Source organism: Balaenoptera acutorostrata, chromosome 1, assembly GCF_949987535.1.
Source record: "Balaenoptera acutorostrata chromosome 1, mBalAcu1.1, whole genome shotgun sequence".
NCBI lineage: Eukaryota > Metazoa > Chordata > Mammalia > Artiodactyla > Balaenopteridae > Balaenoptera > Balaenoptera acutorostrata.
Window position 1 is genome coordinate 37,284,691 of NC_080064.1, and position 22,515 is coordinate 37,307,205.

The window sequence follows — 22,515 nt, forward strand, 5'->3', positions numbered from 1 at the left end:
GGATGTGGCATGCAGGCTGAGGAGAGACTGTATGAGGGAGGCATCCCAGCACGGGGCCCCCAACAGTATTGGGCTGTTGACTGGATCATGATTGGAACCTGAAACCATGCTGCTTCTGTAAGGTTCTCTTAGAGACCCTGTGTGCAGACCTTGGTTTTAGGGGTTTATTTCAGGTTCATGGATGGTCTAGAAACCTTGAAATTGTGTTCCAGATTTCTGCGTTGTTGAACAGGTTATACACATTTACATAGTCTGTATCTTGTCAGCTTTTGGATGTCTTTCTGAAGTTAATTTTCTCTTGAACCCTAATCCTTTCTCCTCTCATTACTCAAAAGTATGTAAAATTACCGGTGATGGCTGCTGAATCTCTAAGGGTCAGCTCTTGTCTTCAGTTTAGCTACATTGTTGTCTGTCATCAACTTTTAAAAGTGGTTTAAGCTCCATCTTTCTAACTAGCCCAGACCTACTTGACACCTGCATTTGGATATCATAATCAGACTCTAAAAGGTCACCGTGTTCAAAACTGATCACATTCTTCAGCTTTCCCATTTCAAACAGTTTCTCAATTATTTGATTGCAGCAAATAGTGGTCTTCATATGACAACATAAATCTTAGGTGATCCTTGGGTCATAACTCCCACATCTAATGTCACCACATCTTGTTGCTTCAACCTTTAACACCACCTCTACTGTTCTGGTCACATCTCTGCATCCTACTTGCTCTTCTGTTGTCCCCAACGCAATCCCAGCTATCAGTGATCATTTTAAAAGATAAGATATTTTTTTTACAGGACATCCCATCTCAAAATTCCTACCAGATGGTATGGAACTCAGTGGGACACGGTCCCTTCTATAGTGACTGCCATCCTGGCCTTACTGAACATATGTTCACTTACTATTCCCTGTGTTGGGAATACTTTCCATCATATACCTACATTGCTTATTCCTTCCAGGTCTTTGTTCTGTTAGTCTAGTGAGTTCTTCCCTGATCACAGGATTTTAAATTGCACTCCCCTCCATGCCATATCCTTTGCCCCTGTTTTTTCTCCTTATCCCTTAATTTGGCATACATATTGCTCATTTTATTTGCTTGTCCTTTTTTGCCCTCTATTAGAATATATCTTCAGGAGAATAGGAATATGTTTCCTGCAGCATCTCCAGTACCTGGAAAGGTACATGGCAATATACCAGGCACTCAAATATGTGCTTAAGTTAATGAGTTCTACAGAAAAAAGATTTTATCCAATTTAAAGTTGTTGGAAAGCACATGTCTTAAGAGCTAAAGAAGTACAAAATCTAATTGGTCCATCACCTTGGCTAAATTGCAGACTTCTGTGAATAGACGTTTGGGAAAGGTGAACCCCCTTTTCTAGTACAAAAACTTAAGGACAAAAAGTCAGTCCAGTCCTCTAAAACCTTACCATTGGCTCTGGGGAGACCTGGCCTTGGCCTTCCCACCCAGTGACCTTCCCTTACCATCTGAACATTAGCTGATGTTTGCTGAGCTGTGTGTTGGGCATGGCACAGCAGCACTTTGCCTTCATCTTCTAATTTGAGCTCTACAAGGCGTTGATGTTTATTCCTCTCCTCCTTCACCCTCTAGTCAGTCCATAGGATAAGGGGTTCTTTTTCTTTTTCTTTTTTATTTTTTAAATTTGCACTGTATCTTCATGACTTTTTTTTTTTTTTTTAATTTATGGCTGTGTTGGGTCTTCGTTTCTGTGCGAGGGCTTTCTCCAGCTGCGGCAAGCGGAGGCCACTCTTCATCGCGGTGCGCGGTCCTCTCACTGTCATGGGCCTCTCTTGTTGCGGAGCACAGGCTCCAGACGCGCAGGCTCAGTAATTGTGGCTCACGGGCCCAGCTGCCCCGCGGCACGTGGGATCCTCCCAGACCAGGGCTCAAACCCGTGTCCCCTGCGTTGGCAGGCAGATTCTCAACCACTGCGCCACCAGGGAAGCCCAAGGGGTTCTTTTTCTAAAGAGCCTTGAATTCATCAACTATCCATCTCCACTGCCCTCATAGATGACCATTCTCACCCTGGAGCAAGGCTACCTCCTCTGTAGACCCAGCAAAACACCTCAGGTGCCTTCTGAGTGAATGGTGACCACAAGGTGCTTTGTCTTCACAGTATAGATTTGTCGACCAAGGCTGAGAAAAATTCAGTATCCCCTGTCACCCAGCAGGAAAGTAGAAGCCAGCACTATAATCCTGTCAGTCGACAGGAGGCTGCGCGTCCTCGCAACCTCTACCTACACTCTTCATGCCTCCCTTTGAATTCTGGCATTTGTCCTTCCTTTGGCCTTAATGTTCAGTTTTGGCATTCGCCAATTTCTTTAGTGGTGGCTGAGCTTAGAAGGCAGGAATCTTAGAGAAACTCAGTTTAGCAGCAACTCTAATATAGTGCTCTGTGAGGTTGTTTTCCACAATGCCCCCTCTTATTACCATCAGCTGAGTACTGCGGTCCTACCGCAGAGATGGACCTGCAGCTTTCACCCCTTAAACTGTCCTTTCTCCCTGTTTGGTTGGTGGGAGCAGAGAAGGGTTTGGTTCAGATGCTGGAAGTCTAGGCTGGGTGGTGTATGACTACCCTCACGTCTCAGTTGAATCAGCTTCAGGGCAGACTCTCAAACCCTCATCTTTAGTCCATTGGCAGAGCATGCCAATTCAGTTTTAAGCAATTTTAATTGCACAATAATAAATGAATATATTTTCATTGTAAACAAAAAATTGAATATGACAGATGAAGCAAAAGTGCCCCAGCACACACTTTGACCCCTCATCAGAGTGAGGTTATCAGAATAAGGTGTATCCTAAACATCTTTTTATGTGACTGAAATTGTGATCCCTGGGGCAGCAGCAGCAGCATTCCCTGGGAACTTATTAGAAATGCAAATTCTTGACCCCATCCTAGATTTAATGAATCAAACGCTGGGAGTCATACCCAAAACTTTTTAACCAGCCCTTCAGTGATACTGATGCTCCCTCAAGAACCGGCCTAGCCCCGCATTGTGGAGGAAATTAATCGTGCGCCTGGGCTCTAGTCCTCTATACCTCGCCTCTTGTGTCCTAGCTTCACCTCCCCCAAGCCAAAGTGGACACATTCCTAACTCTGGTTCAGGCTCTTCTGCCCTCTCAAGGGTCGTCCCTAAGTGCTCCGGCTTAGGGTGCATGGAAGTGCTGCTCTAATAGCTCCGGAGGACCTAGGGGAGGCAGCCGGATGGCCCGGCCCTGCTGCCTCTGCTCAGGGCTCCTGGGCCTCGTCCCCTGACCCCAACGCCTCCTCCTCGATGCGGTCCGTGGCTTCGAGGTCGCCGCCCTCCTCGGCCCGGAAGCGCAGCAGGTGAGGGGTCCGGGGGGCTCCTCGGACGCGGCCGAAGTTCCGGAGGCTGATGGCTGGCGAGGGCGCTCCTACGCCCAGGAAGCGGCTGAGCAGCGGGGTCTGTGCGGCGGTCACCGGCCGGGCTGGCCCAGGAGATGTCTCCACCTGCAGGCTCTGCTCAGGGTCGTCGCTAACACTGCAGGCGGGTGGGAGGGCGGTGTGAACGAGCCTCTGGCAGCCGGGGGACCGGCTCCCCAGAGTGGGGCCCGGGGCAGGAGGGACCGAGTCCTGGGCATCCCGGAGGGTGGGTGGGGAACTGGGGCCCATGTGCTGACTCAGGTCCTGCCTGGGCCTTCGTGGGCCACTCACCGCAGGTTGAAGGTGGAACCCAGGAAGGAAGGCCGCAGCGACTCGGCCACAGTGGCCACAGTGTAGGGCGGCTGCGCCGAGTCCTCATCCCAATATGGGTCCTTCTCCGCAGGAGGCAGGTTCTGGTACATGTCATCCACGGAGAGCAGGGACACCTGGGGCAGGCAGCGGGTCACAAGGATCCCCCTCTCCTGCATACCTGGGCTGAGAGCTGGCAGGGAGGGAGAGCCCGACTGCCAGTGAGCTGCCACCAGACCCCTAATCACCTGCAAGTTGCGGTCTATAAGCTTGTTGGTTTCAAAGTCGTCATCATCCTCACCAAAGGGATTGATGATCTGTTCTGCCACCTGCAGGTGATGAGAGTGTTTTCTGGGCTCAGAGCCCTATTTTCTAACCCCAGAGTTGGGGTGGGCCCTGGGCCCGTGTCTTGACCACCCGAAGTGCCCACCTTGAGCCAGCCAGCATAGAAGAAGAACTGCAGCAGAGTGGTGAGAGGCACGTACATGTCCAGGTCCCCCAGGGCTGGCCCTGGCTCCAGAGGCTCCCGAGGTTTCGCAGCCCCTGCCTCTGACTCCACGAACTGGCGGCCAACCAGGGAGAGGGCAAAGAAGGAGTATACTGCTATGGTCACCACCTGGAGAAAGGGAAGCCAGGCTAAGTGGGGCAGGGAGAAATGCCGCCCGTGCCCCGAGGGCCAGTGGCAGATCTAATAATAGTTAAAACATGTAGCAAGGTGTGGCAGCACCAGATAGGAGGGGATCATCTTAGTGGGGTGTCCAGGGAGGCTTTGAAGATGAGCCTGTGGCTGTTGAGTGTCTCACTGGACCAAACTGCCCCAGAGCAGGTACCATCTCTAATTCTCAGTGTCACACAGCACAGGACATACAGTAGGCACTGGGACTGGGGAGGTGAGAGGCAGTTACTTGGGTGTAGACGAGGGGGATGCTGATCCAGTCATAGTGGAACAGCATGCTGCACTTGGCCCGGTACTTGTTCAGCTCCTGGTGGAACAGCAAGAAGAGGAAGTCAGTGGAGGCGAGGAAGGAAGAATGGGGAGGGGACAGGGGACCCCAGCACACGTTAGGCCTGGGCCAGGTCTAGAGGCTCATTCTGCTTGCAGAGGTGTTGTCAGGCTGGAGTGACTGTGATGGAAAGCAGTTTAGCAAAGTAACTGCAAGGACAGAGCCTGGAGCCAGGTCTGAGGATGATTCCCAGCTCCACTAACTAGCTGTGTGACTTGAGCAAGTTTCTTTTCACTCTGTGCCTCAGTTTCCTCATTTCTTCACACTTGCAACAGTGTGCTGTATGTAATTGGCACCATGTAAGTGTTAAGCACTAAAATTATTATTCCAGTTTGCTAAACTAGGGGGAGGAGGGCAGATGGGCCTGGTCTTAGGCTGACTCACTTCCAGGAGCAGGCAGAGAGCAATGTCATCACGGATTCGCCCATCCCTCCGGGCCTGGGCCGCCAGGTTGGTGAACCAGACGCAGGGGACCCAGTACTTATTGAAGTCAGATTTCAGGCTCTCAAACTTTTTCCTCTCTTCCTGGGACATGAAACCTGCAGGGATGAAGTGAGAGGGATGAAGACTCATCCTTGTCCCCAGGGACTCACCGCCTTGGGGCCCTGGAGCTCCCCCTAGTGGTCAAACCTCCCCTCCCAGGAGGCCCGCGGGGCAGGTCCGGTCCCGCCCGCTCCAGGGCTCCCCCAGCGCGGCACCTGCGTCTGGCTGTGGGCCGCGCACCTGCGTCCACCACGTGCTCCATGGTGGGGAAGCGCTTGAGCACGCGGGTGCTGACCGAGCGCAGCACCAGTACCGACGCCAAGTTGGCGTAGCGGATGAGGGTGCGGCGCAGCAGGCGGCCGCGCTGGTCCACGCCGTGCACGCTGGCCGAGATGACGCACATCAGCTGGTCCGGCAGCGGGATGCTTGTGTACTGGGCCCACCAGCGGTTCACCACCAAGGTCACGTAGAAACCTGGTCACCGTCATGGGTAGGGGGGACGGGAAGGCAAGATGGAGGGCTCGGGAGTCAGCGTGTCCTGCCCCCACCCAGAGCACGTGGTCCAGGCCAGGTGGAACCAAGGCAGGGGGAAGGACACATTGGCTCCAGCGCCCTGCCTCTGTGTCAGGGGGACAGCCTCTTCCTCTTGGTCCCTCCCTGATGTACCAAACCAGGCAGGGAGGAAGAAGGGTGCAAACCTCCTCAAGCAGAAGAGAAGTGATGGTTCAAGTCCAGGCAATGGTTAACTCTGAGCCCTGCTTCACATGGGGGTCGGGAGGGAGGTGTCACCTCTCTCCAGTTCTCCTCCAGTACCCAGAGGGTTGTGAAGCCAGCAGGTGGCGTGGGCCTTGTTTGGAGTGAGGGTCCAGCACGTGATAGGCAGGGCCTAGTCCTCTGGAAATCCTGGACCCCGCACGCAGCTCCCATGCCTGCTGAGCCTGCTCTGGTTGCCCTCCAGGCGGTTCCGCTGGGGTAATTCTGACCCTCAGAGCTAGCAGCCCAACCCAAAGGTCAGGAAAGATGGTTAGGAGGCTACAAGGGAGAACCCCTGGTCCTTTGAACTTACCCAGTACAAAGGACAAGGGGATGAGCTCCGCAGAGCGATTGCAGTATCGGGCCACCTGAGCATACACAAGCCTCTGCTCCTGGGTCAGCAACAGGCTGGGGAATGTCAGGTGAGGCCAGGGTTAGAGGGAGGTAGGTAGCCTAGTCACCCGCAGGCCAGCCCTGAGACCCTGCCCTCACCCTCGCACCGGTAGGTGATGCTGAGCAGAGCATACAGGGCGATGAATAGGAGGAACTCCTTGTAGAGGAGCTTGTAGATGCTTCCCCTCCAACGGAGAAGCAAGCCGGAGAAGCCTCCGAAGCGGGCCTCTGCCACTTTGAGGGTGTATGAAACCGTCATGGTGCTGGGGGCCTGGGGCAGAAGGTCACAAGAGCTGCTCCCAGAGCTGTCCTTCTCCCCCAGCAAACCTTCTCCTTAGCTTGCCTTCTCATCACCCACCTTAGATCCCCAGGCAACCTTCCTTCAACTCTGGTCATCCCCCACCCCAGCCTTCACCCTGTGTCAGTAGACAAGGGGGAGGAAGTTGCAGAGCAGACAGAGCACACCCCCACCCCCTAGAACTCAGTGGTGTGTGGGTCAAACCAGGATGAGGTGGGGCAAGAGCGAGCTGAGGTCTACACCCTCTCATGCATGAAGCTTCCCCAAGCTCCTCTTCCACTTGCAGGGCTAGGAGTAACCAGGTCCTGAACTGCTGAGGACGGAGATCCAACTCTAGCCCAGACCCACACACCTTGGAGTCTTGCTCTCGAAGCTGATAGCTGGTCTCTCAAGGCCCAGGGCACTCTCACCCGCACCCCACATCTACTTACCTGCTCTGGATGGCAGCCTGTGCTGAGGAAGGGGAACTGGGCTAACCTTCACCCCACAGCACTTAAGTACCTCCTGGGCCCATAAAGTTTGGCTGGACTGAGGTTATCGTTGATGGATTGAGGCTGTCACCCAGCTTTCCCTGGTGCTGGGAACTGGATGTGTCTCCCTATGCCTGCAGGGCTGGGCTGGCCTTTGAGTGTCATAAATGCCATCACCATTGACCCCACAGTTCACACCATGTCCTTGAAGCCAGGGTGACAGGAATTACTGTCCCAGCTCCAGGTGAGAAGACAGATGCATGATTAAGTGTTATAACAGCTGCTGATCGCAGAGCACTGACTAAGTGACAGGCACTGTGCCAAACACCACTACATCAAACCTCTGACCTGTCCTGGGAAGCTCCTTCCCCCACACTGTGAGCTGGTTCTCAATGCAGGTGTTTTCTGAAGAGAGGAAGCATGGAGAGGTGGTTAGGAGCACAAGCTGGAGAGTCAGACAAACTTGGGTTTGAATTCTAGCTCTCTGTAACCTTGTCCAAGATACCTAATTTCTCTGAACCTCAGTTTCCTCCTCTGCAAAACAGGATCAATAACTCCTTCCTCACAGGGCAGTTGGTAATATTCAGAGAAACAATGCCTGGAGCCTGGAGCATGCAGGCATTTATCCTGGGCGGCTGTTACCATGAAAAGCCAAGTCTTTTCCCTTTGGTTGCCACCTACTGGTCCATCCACTGTTTGCATCCCAGAACCAGGCAATCCTGCAGAGACAGAGTCAGAGACCTTTCCCCTGATGCCTGTCCTGCCTGTCCCCGAGCCAAACAGTGCCAGGCCTGGCTTTTAATCTGGGTATAAGGCCTCTGAGATGCCCCCCACTTCCACCTGCCATCACCAGCCTCTGGCCTCACTCCTTTTCACTGCTCCTTTGAGGTCCTTTCTTGCATCAGTTAATCATACTGGCCTATAATCCATCTACACAGAGATCTCCCCTCCAGCCCATGAGACCCTTGAGGACAGGATTGCATCTGATTCATCTCAGTAAAGCTGGGGAGGACTTGAACCCAGGCAGGCTTTTCTTTTCTTTTCTCTTTCTTTCCTTTCTTTTTTATTTTTAAAATTTTTATTGGAGTATAGTTGATTTACAATATTGTGTTATTTTTTGCTGTACAGCAAAGTGAATCTGTTATACATATATCCACTCTTTTTTAGATTCTTTTCCCATATAGGCCATTACAGAGAATTGAGGAGTTCCCTGTGTTATACAGTAGGTTCTTATTAGTTATCTATTTTATATATAGTAGTGTGTCTATGTCAATCCCAATCTCCCAATTTTAACCCCCCCCATCCCCTTGGTTTTCTACATCTGTGACTCTACTTCTGTTTTGTAACTAAGTTCATTCGTACCCTTTTTTAGATTCCACATATAAGCGATATCATATGATATTTGTCTTTCTGTGTCTGACTTCACTCAGTATGACAATCTCTAGGTCTATCCATGTGGCTGCAAATGGCATTATTTTGTTCTTTTTTATGGCTGAGTAATATTCCATTTTATGTATGTAATACATCTTTATCCAGTCCTCTGTCAATGGACATTGCTTCCATGTCTTGGCTATTGTAAATAGGGCTGCAATGAACATTGGGGTGCATGTATCTTTTAACCTGAGGGGTCCCCCTCCCCACTTTTTATAAGAAACTCCCTGGATGAGCAAGGTCTGGAAGTCAACTCATGGCCTGACAAGTTATGTTCTCCTTCCAGGGCCCAGGTGAGATGTCCATATGTGGAAAGAACAGGACTCCATGTGTGTGTCCTGGAGGTCTGGAAGACCCAGGACCTGACCTGGGAAGGGCAAGATACCAGCTCTGGGGCCTCAGCTATCTTGGCTGTGCAGCCCCTTCCCAAGCTCTGATCTGTGGCTTTTCTAGAGCATTCTGGGCTGCTTACCACTTAAAGAGTCTCTGGTACCTGGGAAGCCAGGCCCTGGGACTGGGGGAGCTCAGGCCCTGAAGTCCTGGTAGTTTCTCTCTGACAGTGCTCCCTGAGGGTAGCCCAGCTGGCTGCATTTCAGTCCTCAGCCCCCATCCCCATCTGAGGCCCCCTCACATCTGCCTGTTACCAACTCTCTGGATCCCTGGGCTGTGAATTTCCCACAGAGCTGTGGGTAAAGGTACAGAACCTGAAGGCTTGCCCCAGGAGGGAGCAGTCCCCAGGCCCCACCCAGCCCCTCCTTCCTCAGTCACTTTATCTCCCTTCCCAGCTGCTGTCAGGTCCCTTTGGTTTATGGTTCAGGAGAGGGAACCACTCCACCTGTAAATCATTTTCCCCACCCTTCTTTATCCTCCTCTGGCTCTTGCCTCTCCTTCTCTTCCAGTCCTAACCACCAATGCCCACTCCCCTCCTCACCGCCCAGAGCTGTATGTATGACTTGGCAGTTTACAGCATGGAGTCTGGAGCCAGACCGCCCAGATTTTTAAATCCGGACTTCACTGTGCACTACCTTTGTGACCTTGACCTTGAGCAAACTGTTTAACCTCTCTGTCCTTAATTTCCCCTTGGGGAAACCGAATGATAGTATCTATCTCACAGAGTTGTTGTGACTATTAAATGAATTAATATTTATAAAGCACTTGGTAAGCATGAAATGCTACTGTAGCTATTAGCATCTCTCTTCTTTTTGGTCCAGCTCTTTTACTTCCACCTCTGCCACCACCAAGGACACCTGAGATCTCCTTATTGCTGAATCCAGTAGGCCCCTCCTGAGTCCTAACCTTACTTGGTATCTTTCATTCTTGAAAGACTCCCTTGACCTCTATGACCTGATACTGTCAAGAGATTCTGACTCTGAGCTGCCAAGGGGCAAGGAGTGTGGGATACATGCTCAACTAGCAGTGGGCCTGAGAGCATCCTCTGGGGGATGGAGACCCAGAGAGCTCAGAAAAACCTCAGCTTGGGCAGGGGTTGTGAGAGTCTTGGGGGGAGGAGAAAGGGCACTAGTAAGAGGGACAGGGAGACATGGAGTAGTATAGGAGGACAGATGCAAGGTCAGAGAACTATGGCTCTGAGAAAACTCAGGCAGGGGAATTTCCTGGCAGTCCTGGCAGTCCAGGACTCCGTGCTTCCACTGCAGGGGGCACGGGTTCGATCCCTGGTTGGGGAACTAAGATCCCACATACCACGCAGCCAAAAAAAAAAGAAAAAGTAAGGCAATGATGAATAGTGGAGTCAGACATCTTGGGTTCAGATCTTGGCTCTGCCCCTTGGTAGCTGCATATGACCTTGGGCAAGAGGCTTAGCCCCATGAGCCTCGGTTTCCTCATCTGTGAAATGGGGATAATAATCACATCCACATCATAAGGTTACTGTGAGCAGTCCAGAAGATAAATGCTTAGCTCCATGCCTGGTATGTGGCAGGTGCATAAGATCCCTTAATGGCAGTATATGTTACACTGAGGGAGGAGGCAGAACAGGCTGCCAGCCCCTCCAGTTACAGCATCAGGAGGATGTCCTCCTGATGCCCTGGCTCCCGAAGGAGGGCTCAGGAGCCTTGTTAACCTCCCAAGGGGAGGAGCCAGTGATGGTAACAGAATATGCCACCCCAAAATATGCCACTCTGGCATACTGATTATTTTGAGCTGTAGGCACTTGAAAAACAGCAAATGCAGGGAGAGGCTTTCTCTGAACTCCTCTTATCTGCCTAAAGACACAGAGCCTCCAAAAGGAACTCAATGGTCATAAATCCCCTTCCTGGGAGTTTCATCTCATATCACAGGAGAGGAAATTAGAATTCTATATCATATCCAGTCCACTTTTGTCATAAACTATCATACCTCCCATTCATTCTTCTAAGGGCCCATTCATCTCTCCTAGAAATTATTTACTCTCCCCTAAGAAGCCTACATTCCCCTCCCCCTTTCTCTACTCAGATGTTACTTATTTTTAAAAATTTATTTATTTTATTTTTGGCTGCGTTGGGTGTTCGTTGCTGCACGCAGACTTTCTCTAGTTGCGGCGAGTGGGGGCTACTCTTCGTTGCAGTGCACGGGCTTCTCATTGCGGTGGCTTCTCTTGCTGCAGAGCACAGGCTCTAGGCGTGTGGGCTTCAGTAGCTGTGGCATGTAGGCTCAGTAGTTGTGGCTCGCGGGCTTAGTTGCTTCGCAGCATGTGGCGTCTTCCCCAGCCAGGGCTTGAACCCGTGTCCCCTGCATTGGCAGGCAGATTCTTAACCACTGTGCCAGCAGGAAAGCCTACTCAGATGGTATATAAGCCTAAATTCTAAGCCACATGGGAGAGTTGTCCATTTTTCCCTGGATATCTCCCATGTATACATAAGCTCTACGTGTTAATAAACTTGCTTTTTGTTTTTTGTATTGTTCTTGTTAATCTCTTTGTTGAAGAGTCCTGTATGGGTTAATTTGTTGAGGGAATCCAACTTTAGGTAGTGTGGTTGAGGAGACCTCTCTGAGGAGGTGACATGTGAGTTAAGCCAGAAAAGATGAGAATGAATGAGTAATAAGTAAAGACTAGGGGGAAAGTATTCCAGGCAGAGGGAATAAATGTGCAATGGTCCAGAGGTAAGAACAGTTCTATTATGTGTGAGGAAGAAAGAGAAGGCCTGGCTGGAGCAAAAGTAGACAAGAGGAGATTGTTTAGAGAGTTAGGCAGGGCCTGATTATGGGGAACTGTATAGACGGTTGCAAGGATTCTAGATTTCATTCTCAGAGCAATGGAAAACCACTGAAGAGTTACTGTAAGAAATGTACCAACTAATGTGAGATGATAATAATAGGGGAAATTCTGTGTGTGCGGGGGCGGGGGCAGGGGAAAGTATAGGACAACTCTCTGTACTATCTGCTCAATTTTTCTGAAAAATCTAAAACTGTTCTAAAAAATAAAGGTTACTAATAAAAAATACAAAACTGAAAAAAAAAAAGAGTCCTGTATGAAAACCTAAGATGGATGGAGCTTTGACTTCTCCTAACCCCCAGTACCTTAGATTGTGACTATATTTGGAGATAGGGCCTTTAAAAAGGTCAAGTTAAAATGAGGTCCTTAGGTAGACCCTAATCTGATCTGACTGATGTCTTTAAGAGATGAAACGATTAGGACACACAGAAAAAGATCATGTGGGACTTCCCTGGTGGTCCAGACAAGACTCTGCGCTTCCACGGCAGCGGGTGTGGGTTCCATCCTGGTCTGGGAACTAAGATGCCACATGCCGCGAGGCACAGGGCAGGGGTGGGGGTGGGGCTCCAAAAAAGATCATGTGAGGTCAGAGGGAGACTGCCGCCACCTACAAACCAAGAAAGAGGCCTCAGAGGAAGTCAACCTTGTCAATACCTTGATCTTGACCTTCCAGCCTCCAGAAGTGTGAGAAAATAAACTTCTGTTGTTTAAGCCACCTAGTCTGTAGTATTTTGTTATGACAACCCTAGAAAACTCATACAAAGACATTTTGCTTTATTTTCCAAATATAAAATTGCAATATCGGGACTTCCCTGGTGGCGCAGGGAAGAATCCGCCTGCCAATGGAGGGGACACGGGTTCGAGCCCTGGTCCGGGAAGATTCCACATGCTGCGGAGCAACTAAGCCCGTGCGCCACAACTACTGAGCCTGTGCTCTAGAGCCTGCGAGCCACAACTACTGACGCTGCGTGCCACAGCTACTGAAGCCCACGCACTTAGAGCGCGTGCTCCGCAACGAGAAGCCACCGCAATGAGAAGCACGTGCACCGCAACGAAGAGTAGCCCATGCTCGCTGCAACTAGAGAAAGCACAGCAACAAAGACCCAACACAGCCAAAAAATAAATAAATAAATTTTTAAAATTGCAATATCAAATATGCCTTATCAAACTATACATGCCTCAGCCCCATTTCCCCTGTGGATTTGCTTTTTCTGGCCTCACCTCTACCATCTACCCCCCTAGAAAACTGCTGACCTGTAGAATAAAGACCAAACTCCAGAGTATGGCACTTAAGGCCTTCCTGCCCACCCCCATTCCCCTCTCCCCCTCACTCATCTGAACTACTAATATTTCTCCACCTCTCTGGCTGGTTTGGTTCTCCATTCAGGGGACATGGAGAGCAAGGCGAGAGAAGCAGGCTCTTGTGGGTCTGCTGAGGGACTGGGTGGGATATCCATATGGCAAGAGGTTGAAATGGAGATGAGACTAAAGGCAGGGAGACCAGCAAGGTGCTGTAGCAATAATCCCAACCTGAGAGACTGTGACCCAGATTAGGGTGCTTGGGGAAGATGGAGCAAAGTGCATAGATTTCAGAGATATTTGGAAGATAAAACTGACAGGAATTGGGTACTCAATAAATATGTGTTGGATTTCCTGGCTACTCTTTCTAATGTAAGCTCTTTGGTTGCTCCTCTGTTTACTTCCTTCACAGCACTTTTCACAGCCTGCAGCTACCTTGTTTATATACTTGCCTATTATCTGTTTCCATCAAGCAGAATGTAAACTAAATGAAGGCTGCAACCTTGACCAATCTTATACATACAGTGCTTGGCACTTAGTAGGTGCTCTCAGATCTTTGAGGACTGAACAGGTTAATAATTGATTGGATGGTGCAGAGTGAGCACAGAGAGGTGAAAGGACAAGCCCAGAAAGAAGCCTGTGATCCTGGGATTCAGAGGGGTTAAGATCCCACCTCTCTACCACCTCACACCGGTCAGAATGGCCATCATTTAAAAGTCTACAAATAACAAATGCTGGAGAGGCTGTGGAGAAAAGGGAACCCTCCTACACTGTTGGTGGGAATGTAAATTGGTGCAGCCTCTATGGAAAATGGTATGGAGTTTCCTCGAAAAACTAAAATAGAGTTGCTATATGATCCTGCAATCCCACTCCTGGGCACATATCCAGAGAAAACTGTAATTCGAAAAGACACATGCGGGACTTCCCTGGTGGGGCAGTGGTTAAGAATACGCCTGCCAATGCAAGCGACACGGGTTCGAGCCCTGGTCCGGGAAGATCCCACATGCCGCGGAGCAACTAAGCCTGTGCGCAACAACTACTGAGCCCACGCACTGTAACTACTAAGGCCACGCACCTAGAGCCCATGCTCTGCAACAAGAGAAGCCACCACGATGAGAAGCCCACGCACCGCAACGAAGAGTAGCCCTTGCTTGCCGCAACTAGAGAAAGCCCATGCGCAGCAACGAAGACCCAATGCAGCCAAAAATTAATTTAATTAATTAATTAATTAATTATTTTAAAAAAAGAAAAGACACATGCACCCCAATGTTCACTGCAGCACTATTTACAATAGCCAAGAGATGGAAACAACCTAAATGTCCACTGACAGATGAATGGAAAGAGAAGACATGGTACGTATATAGAGTGCAATACTACTCAGCCATAAAAAAGAATGAAATAATGCCATTTGCAGCAACATGGATGAAACTAGAGATTATCAATCCAAGTGAAGTAAGTCAAAAAGATTAAGACAAATACCATATGAGATCACTTATATGTGGACTCTAAAATGTGACACAAATAAACTTATCTATGAAACAGAAACAGACTCACAGACATAGAAAACAGACTTGTGGTTGCCAAGGGGGAGAGGGCATGGGGGAGGGATGGATTGGGAGTTCGGGATTAGCAGATGCAAACTATTTTATATAGAATGGATAAACAATAAGGTCCTACTGTAGAGCACAGGGAACTATATTCAATATCCTGTGATAAACCATAATGGAAAAAATATGAAAAAGAATTAATATAGATGTATAACTGAATCACTTTGCTGTACAGTAGAAATTAACACAACATGGTAAATCAACTATACTTCAAATAAAGTAAATTTTAAAAAAAGTCCCCACCTCTCTGTCTCTGGCCCTGGGAACAGTGGGCATGGACCAGAGATTTAGGGGTTCAGTTGGCCCGGGGACCACCTGCCCAATTGTCTATTGCTAGATTTGAGAAAATACAATTCCCATTCCTCACTTTCTGGCCTCTGGCTGTTGAGCCAGGCCAGTGGATGTTTTCAGGGAAAGGGAATAGGCACCCCTCCAGAATCTGAGATCTGCCCTTCAAAGGTGTGGATGTGGGTAGCGGAAGATGTGGCCTGGTTCATGTCAAAAGCCTTGAATGCCAGGCTGTTTGACCCCAAAACTCAGCATAGGAGCCCAGGTCTCCACGCTCTTCCCCACGCCAGGCAAGCCCAGCTGGGCGCGTGCAATTCCTTTCAGGCCCTAAGGGGGGCAGCACTGGCCTGAGCCTGGGGGCTTTGGCCAAGGGTGTGGCCAGTGCCAGTGCGCGCAAATTCCCGCGCACTTAAGGGGGAGTGTTGGTGACAAGCTCAGGCAAAAGCGAGCGCCGCCCCTGCCTCTGTCCTCCAGGCTGGAACGCTAGTCCATCTAGTCGCCGGGGAGATTCCCCAGATGTCCAGGCCCCCTCGGACCTCAGCATAAGCCCCCAAGGATGGGGGAAAAGAGGACCCCCATTAGAAGGACTCTCAGTCACCAGGGCGAGGTAGGGGACCGGGGACACAGCTGGCTCCTACATCCTGATGGCCACCCGCATGGTGACTAGCTGTATGGCTGCGTCTTCAAGGCTGGAGCAGGAAGCTGGGCCTCGGGTGCATGGGTGGGAGGCGGAGCTTGTTGATGACGTAAGGCCTGAGGAAGGGCGTGGCTTCTTGGTGACTCGCCTCCAGGAAGGGGGCGGGCTCTTAATGACGAGACGCCAGGGAGGGGGCAGGCGTTCATTGATAAAAACGCTGGGCTCTCTCGGGCGCGAGCGCCGCGTAGCAAATCCAGCCAGGGCCACGCGCTGTCGCGGCCTGGCGGAAGCCAGAATTAGCCGGGCCCGCGCTGCGCCGCACCGCCCTCATGGAGCCCGCAGCCGGCTTCCTGTCCCCGCGCCCCTTCCCGCGTGCTGCCGCCCCGCCAGCGCCCCCCGCCGGGCCCGGACCTCCTGGGAGTCCCATGCCGGGACCTGAGCTGGAGGTGCTGGCCGGGCCGCTGGCGCCGGACCCTGGGCGCCTCATCACTGACCCGCGCAGCGGCCGCACCTACTTCAAAGGCCGCCTTTTGGGCAAGGTGAGCTGGGGGGTGGTGTCAGCGAGGGTGGAGGGGGACCCTGCCGGCCTCTTTGCCCGCGCGGGGCGTGGCAGGGGCGTTTGGCCTCGGCGCGGGAACCTCTGCTGGCCTGCCCTGGCGCTCCCCTGGAGCGCCCTGCCTGATGCCCCCTACTTATAGGGGGGCTTCGCCCGCTGCTACGAGGCCACTGACACAGAGACCGGCAATGCCTACGCGGTCAAAGTCATCTCGCAGAGTCGCATAACCAAGCCGCATCAGCGCGAGAAGGTGAGCCCCAGTCCCAGCAAACGACGGGTGGGGTGGGGACAGTGGCGTGGGAGCCCTTGGCGGATGACAACCCCGCGTCCCCATTGCAGATCCTAAACGAGATTGAGCTGCACCGCGGCCTGCAGCACCGCCACATTGTGCGTTTCTCGCACCACTTTGAGGATGCTGACAACATATACATTTTCCTGGAGCTCTGCAGCCGAAAGGTGAGGGATGGTGATGGAGGTGGGGGAGGGAATGGGGACCTTAAGACCCAAAGTTGGAGGCCTGCTCTTCCTCAGCAAGCACAAATGGAGGGAGGATCCGGGAGGGCAGACCAGGGGCTGAGGCAGTGGCTCTCTGCAGTCCCTGGCCCACATCTGGAAGGCCCGGCACACCCTGTTGGAGCCAGAAGTGCGCTACTACCTTCGGCAGATCCTTTCTGGACTCAAGTACTTGCACCAGCGGGGCATCTTGCACCGGGACCTCAAGCTGGGTGAGACTCCTGGGCCAACAGGATGGGGGGTTGGGGAGGCAGAGAAAAAGGCGTCTGACACATTTCTCTACCCCGGTCCAGGAAATTTTTTTATCACTGAGAACATGGAACTGAAGATGGGGGATTTTGGGCTGGCAACCCGGTTGGAGCCCCCAGAGCATAGGAAGAAGTGAGTGTTTGAGGAGGGGGATGGCCACAGTCTGTGTGACACAGATGACATGTGTGACAGACACTAAATATGTATGTGGGAGGCACAATGACTGCCTGATGTGTCTGTGTGACAGATGGGAAAGGATGATGGGCTGTGTGTGTGTGTGTGAAGGTGGCAGTGGCAACCTGAGTGAATGGGAATGATGGAGAGGCTGTGGGTCCTCTGTGTGTTTAGTCCCTGAGACAGATGGGTGTAAGGATTCTTGGAGGTGTATGACTGATCCTGTGTGTGAATGTGGACGGTGACATAAGAGTGTGTGAGACGGACTGAGAGTGTAGGGATGGTGGGACATGACACCCCGTGTGTCACGATAACCTGCTGTGGCCACGAAGACTGGGTGTAAAACAGATAGCATGTGTGGTAGTTGAGTGTTTATGGGGGACGTGACAGCTGGTGTTGGTGTGTGTGGCACAGACCATAGGACGTGACAGCCTGTATGGGTGTCTGACAGACGGAAGTGGGGGAAGGAGGAAGGGATCAGTGATGGACCCTCTGTTGACCCTGGAGGAGGGGGCTGGGTTGGGGGTCAGGGCCTCCCCCTGTCCTGCAGAGCAGCTGAGCAGCTGGGCCAGGCGGGTGGGCAGGGACTCAGCTGCCATCCCCGGCATCCATTGTCTCAGAACAAGCAGGAGTTCTCTGGCCTTTGGTGACAGGCAGCTGCTTTGTCTGGACTCACAGTGGGGGCAGGGATGAGGGGCCAGCCAGGCTGCTTCTGAACCTTGCCCTCTGCTCTTCCCTACCCCCTTTCAGGACCATCTGTGGCACCCCCAACTATGTGGCCCCAGAAGTGCTGCAGAGACAGGGCCACGGCCCTGAGGCAGATGTGTGGTCCCTGGGCTGTGTCATGTGAGTCCCAGGGTCATGTGCACACAGGGGGTACCCAGGGGAGCATATGTTCCACTTTACTCCTGACCCCCTTTCTCTGCCCCACAGGTACACACTGCTATGTGGGAGCCCCCCCTTTGAGACAGTTGACCTGAAGGAGACATACCGCTGCATCAAACAGGTTCACTACACATTGCCTGCCAGCCTCTCACTGCCTGCCCGGCAGCTCCTGGCCACCATCCTTCGAGCCTCACCCCAAGACCGCCCCTCAATTGACCAGATCCTGCGCCACAACTTCTTTACCAAGGTTTGTGGCCCCCCAGACATGTCCAGTTTGCGGATTCCCAGGGGATTGAATGGGAGCGGGTGACAGGACCCCTGGGCTGCTCTTCTCTGCTCACATGCCTTCTCTCCTCAGGGCTACACCCCCTACCGGCTCCCTGTCAGCAGCTGTGTGACAGTCCCAGACCTGACACCCCTTAACCCAGCTAGGATTCTGTTTGTCAAAGTTACCAAGAGCCTATTTGGGAGGAAGAAGAGTAAGAGTGAGTCTGGGATGTCAGTGGTTTTGAGGGTACAGAGCAGCAGGGGGCTTGTCAAGTACATGTGAGGGTGTGAGTCTGAGTCCCTGGGGACCCCTGGGGAGAGCATGTGTTACACAGGCACATGGGTATGCCTAACAGTATCATCCCTGCGGGAAGCAGGGGGGCTGGACAGGATTCTGAGGGTTCTATCTCGCCCCACCCAGATAAGAACCATCCCGAGGAGCGGGACGAAGTCTCCTGTTTGGTGAACAGCCTCACTCGGATGTCCATTGGCCATCAGGATGCCAGGCCCGAGGTGAGGTGCTCACGTGGACAATGTTCCCCTGACTCACCCCCACCCTAGCAGCTGTGGGAAGCCTGGGATAAAAGGGGCTGATGAAGCATCTAGCCTCGTGGTGGCCTAATTGGCTGTGTCTCATCAGCCAGGCAGGGCTAACCTGGGGTGCCCCGGGTGCCAGGGCAGGGCTGGGCCATGGACTCTCAAGGATTTGGATTTCAGGGCCTATCTTACTCTCTTTCTCCACCCAACCCTCCAGGCTCCGGCAGCTTCAGGTCCAGCCCCCGTCAGCCTGGTAGAGACAGCACCTGAAGACAGTTCACCCCGTGGGACACTGGCGAGCAGTGGAGATGGTGAGCCACCGGGAGGGTGAAGGGTGCTAGAGGTTGCTGGACCTGAGACCAGGCCCAGAGGCAAGGAGTGGGTGGAGAGTCACTGTCTAGGACCTGGGGGACTATTGCCTAATTCTCAGTGCCCTGTTCCCTTCAGGGTTCGAAGAAGGTCTGACTGTGGCCACAGTGGTGGAGTCAGCCCTCTGTGCTCTGAGAAACTGCCTGGCCTTCATGTCCCCAGGTGAGGCTGGGGTCTGGCGTATGTGAATGGTGGTGGGAGTTCTTTGACTGGGAGGCCAGGAACAGGTCCTCATTCCTTCCTCTTCCATGACAGCTGAACAGAACCCCGCTCCCCTGGCCCAGCCAGAGCCTCTGGTGTGGGTCAGCAAGTGGGTTGACTATTCCAACAAGTTTGGCTTTGGGTATCAACTGTCCAGCCGCCGTGTGGCTGTGCTCTTCAACAATGGCACACACATGGCCCTGTCAGCCAACAAAAAGTAAGTGGTGTCATGGGGTGTCTTGTATCCAGCCCACTGTACTCAGCAGGGCTGTACCTTGGTGTGTGCTCCTGGGCTCCCGGACCTGCAGTCTCTCAGGGGAGTGGCGTGGGTACAGGGCTCCGTCTGACTTCTGTCTCCGTCTCCTCCCCTCCAGGACTGTGCACTACGACCCCACCAGCACCAAGCACTTCTCCTTCTCTGTGGGTGCTGTGCCTCGGGCCCTGCAGCCTCAGCTGGGTGTCCTGAGGTATTTCGCCTCCTACATGGAGCAGCGCCTCATGAAGGTTTGTGGACTGGGGTGGGGCACGTTGAGGATGAACACATCCTGATCCCTTTCTGTTCCCCTTTGGGGGCGGGTGGGCGAGGGGATGGGTGCTGAAGCTAGAAGCTGAACCTCTAAGGGAGACATGAATGGAGAGAGGACTGACTCATGTCAGACAATTGACCTGCCCCTGCTCCCAGGGTGGAGATCTGCCCAGTGTGGAAGAGGTGGAGGTGCCTGTCCCCCCACTCCTGCTACAGTGGGTCAAGACTGATCAGGCCCTACTCATGCTCTTTAGTGATGGCACCATCCAGGTAAGAGCTCCTCTTGGAGTTGGGGGCAAGGTCTGGGAGGTCCAGGGTGCTGGGGAGGAAACGATCTGGGCCTTAGGCCCTGATCAGTGCCACCCTCCTGCGCACAGGTGAACTTCTACGGAGACCACACCAAGCTGATCCTCAGTGGCTGGGAGCCCCTCCTTGTGACTTTTGTGGCCCGCAATCGCAGTGCTTGTACTTACCTCGCTTCCCACCTTCAGCAGCTGGGCTGCTCCCCAGACCTGAGGCAGCGGCTCTGCTATGCTCTGCGCCTGCTCCGGGACCGCTGCCCAGTCTAGGCCCCAACCTGCGGGGCCGGCCACCGCCCAAGCCCTCAGGCCTGACGCCTGTGCCTGTAAGGCTCTGGCCCTTGCCTTTGTGGCCCTCCCTGTTCCTTTGGTGCCTCACTGGGGGCTCTGGGCTGAATCCCCCAGGGAATCAGGGACCAGCTTTACTGGGGTTGGAGGCGGCCTCCTACCCCTTCTCCAAGAAAAGCCTGAGCCTTAGCCCCCCGCTAGGGGGCGTTATTTATGGACCACTTTTATTTATTGACAGACATTTATTTATTGGGATGTGAGCCCCAGGGAGGGCCTCCTCCTGGTATAATAAACCGTTTTTGCAAAACTCGGGGGAGTCCTCACTCGCAGTAGAGCCTGTGGACCGTGGCCACGGCGAAGAGGGAGGTGTTGGTGATGGCGGCCGAGACCAGCCCGTCGCGCGCCGCGTCCCAGAGCGCGCGGCTGACCACGCGCACGCCCTGGCCGGCGCGCGGCCCCAGCACCACGCTGCACACCAGTTTGTAGCGCGGCGGGCTGAGCTCGCGCAGGCGCACGCGCACCAGCTCGCACAGCTCCCGCGCCAGCCGCCCGGCCTCGGCGCGGGAGTAGCGCGCGTCGCGCAATCCTGCCTACAACGCCGCTTCCAGGGCCCACTGTGCGCGCACGGCCTCCCAGCGCTCCCCTGGCGCCGGCTCCGTGCGGTACGAGGGTTCTGCCCAGCGGGCGGCCGCCAGGGGTAAGCCAGAGAAGCTGACCCGCGAGCCTAGAGGGGGCAGGGGGCCCAGGGATGGGCGCCGACCCCCCAAGACCTGCGCCTGGCCCGGCCAGCGAGTTGCGGCGCAAAAAGGACGAGGTCGGACCTAGCACGGAGCCACGGCGGGAGGCCGGGCCTGAGCCCTCTGGTCGGGTGTCATCGATGCTGGGCAGACGGCCTGGAGGCCACGCTGGTGATAGTTTCAGCCCATGGTCTTTGGAAGTCTCCTCCTCCTGGCGTCCGGAGGGCACAGGCCTGCCAGCCATGGACCTGACGGCTGGAAGACCCACGCTTGGACGGGATGGCCCTCTCTGGCCGTCTCTGTACACCATCCCGTCTCTTACTTAAGAGTTTTTACCCCCTAATCCCTTCTTACCTAATTTTTTGGGGGACAGGTGAATCAAATAGTCCGGGGCTGCGTGGATTCCTAGGTGCTTAGAGGGTTAAGGGCTGTTAGGGACACAATAAGAGGAGAGATGCTGCTCAGACTATCTTGCTGTCCCTGCCCCCTGAGCTCCACTTTCCTATGGAGGTTAGTTAAATGAGCTCGAAGTACACCTTTTCTCCCTTCCACCTGACTTCACCAGCAGAAGGGGGAGATGTATCTGCCCTCTGCCTCAGCCTAGACAGTGGCGCCTCCACCCCCTGACCAGAGGGAGGGACAGACAGACCCAACTCCTTCAACCCCCACAGATCCTTCTAGCTCTGTGAGTCTTGAATCCAGCCATCCTCCACCCCTACCAGCTCTTAAGGTGGCTGGCACAAAGATCCCTACAACTGGCTGCAGCTGGGGCCAGGTGACTCAGGATGGTCCTTCCACTCTCTGCTTTTGGCTTCTGGCCCTACCTCCAGAATCAATTCTGGGATGGCTGCCCTCTTCTCCCGAAACTCCTCAGACACCTGAGTCACCTGTAGCCTTTGGCCTCCAAGCTCTCTCCTAACAGCCCTTGCCCAGCTGGCCTGGCTGGCAGGTGGGAGGTTAAGGGCCCTTTGCCTTTGTTGTGGAGTTGCCATGGGTTGCTGGGTAAGCACTCCCCTCTTCCTGGTTCCCACTTTCCCGCCCTGGCTCTGGCTTAACCTGGGAGTGTTCCTACGTGCCGGGTGACTGAGTCATCAGGGGAGAGGGATCAGCGGGGGCTTAGAGCCCTAGGGCATACAAGTATGACTGAAGGGGCAGATGTAGAGAGGGGCTCTGGTCAGATTGGTGTCCCCCTACCCCAGAGCTCTTGAGCCACTGTCCATTTCACCCCTTGTGAAGACTGGCTCTCTACTTGTAAGCAAGTCTCAGAGGGCCTGGGATATGGGGAGACCCTGAGGCTGTGGGGGAGGCCCCTCAGAAATCCGGACCTGGGCCT

The 22,515-nt window shown here is 53.3% G+C and overlaps 3 protein-coding genes across 3 annotated transcripts; 1 reads left to right on the forward strand and 2 right to left on the reverse strand.

Annotated features, from left to right (window-relative positions):
* Positions 1–3,164: 3,164 nt before the first annotated feature.
* BEST4 (bestrophin 4) lies at positions 3,165–6,599 on the reverse strand. The gene is made up of 8 exons (XM_057533534.1): positions 6,448–6,599; positions 6,261–6,355; positions 5,435–5,668; positions 5,096–5,250; positions 4,613–4,690; positions 4,138–4,323; positions 3,690–4,036; positions 3,165–3,516 (listed from the first exon to the last, which is right to left on the reverse strand). The coding sequence occupies exons 1-8, from the start codon at positions 6,597–6,599 to the stop codon at positions 3,243–3,245; spliced, it is 1,521 nt and encodes a 506-aa protein (XP_057389517.1). The 3' UTR covers positions 3,165–3,242.
* Positions 6,600–15,795: 9,196 nt separating this feature from the next.
* Positions 15,796–20,701, forward strand: PLK3 (polo like kinase 3). The gene is made up of 15 exons (XM_007164568.3): positions 15,796–16,120; positions 16,280–16,387; positions 16,477–16,593; positions 16,733–16,862; positions 16,944–17,031; positions 17,824–17,919; positions 18,007–18,205; positions 18,317–18,443; positions 18,647–18,738; positions 18,980–19,073; positions 19,210–19,293; positions 19,387–19,549; positions 19,707–19,836; positions 20,015–20,128; positions 20,236–20,701. The coding sequence occupies exons 1-15, from the start codon at positions 15,911–15,913 to the stop codon at positions 20,425–20,427; spliced, it is 1,944 nt and encodes a 647-aa protein (XP_007164630.2). The 5' UTR covers positions 15,796–15,910; the 3' UTR covers positions 20,428–20,701.
* Positions 20,702–20,765: 64 nt separating this feature from the next.
* DYNLT4 (dynein light chain Tctex-type 4) lies at positions 20,766–21,932 on the reverse strand. The gene is given in 2 exon segments (XM_028163592.2): positions 20,766–21,212; positions 21,214–21,932. Coding segments are annotated over 2 exon segments (726 nt in total). The 5' UTR covers positions 21,493–21,932.
* Between the last annotated feature and the right edge of the window lie 583 nt (positions 21,933–22,515).

Excerpts from the sequence above, each read along its gene's own strand:
- PLK3 (XM_007164568.3), top strand. The coding sequence starts at position 15,911 with ATGGAGCCCGCAGCCGGCTTCCTGTCCCCGCGCCCCTTCCCGCGTGCT. Across the intron at positions 16,388-16,476 it reads AGCCGCATCAGCGCGAGAAG|ATCCTAAACGAGATTGAGCT; the intron begins GTGAGCCCCAGT and ends TCCCCATTGCAG. Across the intron at positions 16,863-16,943 it reads GCACCGGGACCTCAAGCTGG|GAAATTTTTTTATCACTGAG; the intron begins GTGAGACTCCTG and ends ACCCCGGTCCAG.
- BEST4 (XM_057533534.1), bottom strand. The coding sequence starts at position 6,599 with ATGACGGTTTCATACACCCTCAAAGTGGCAGAGGCCCGCTTCGGAGGC. Across the intron at positions 4,691-5,095 it reads CTCTCTGCCTGCTCCTGGAA|GAGCTGAACAAGTACCGGGC; the intron begins GTGAGTCAGCCT and ends CTGTTCCACCAG. Across the intron at positions 4,037-4,137 it reads TCTATGCTGGCTGGCTCAAG|GTGGCAGAACAGATCATCAA; the intron begins GTGGGCACTTCG and ends CATCACCTGCAG.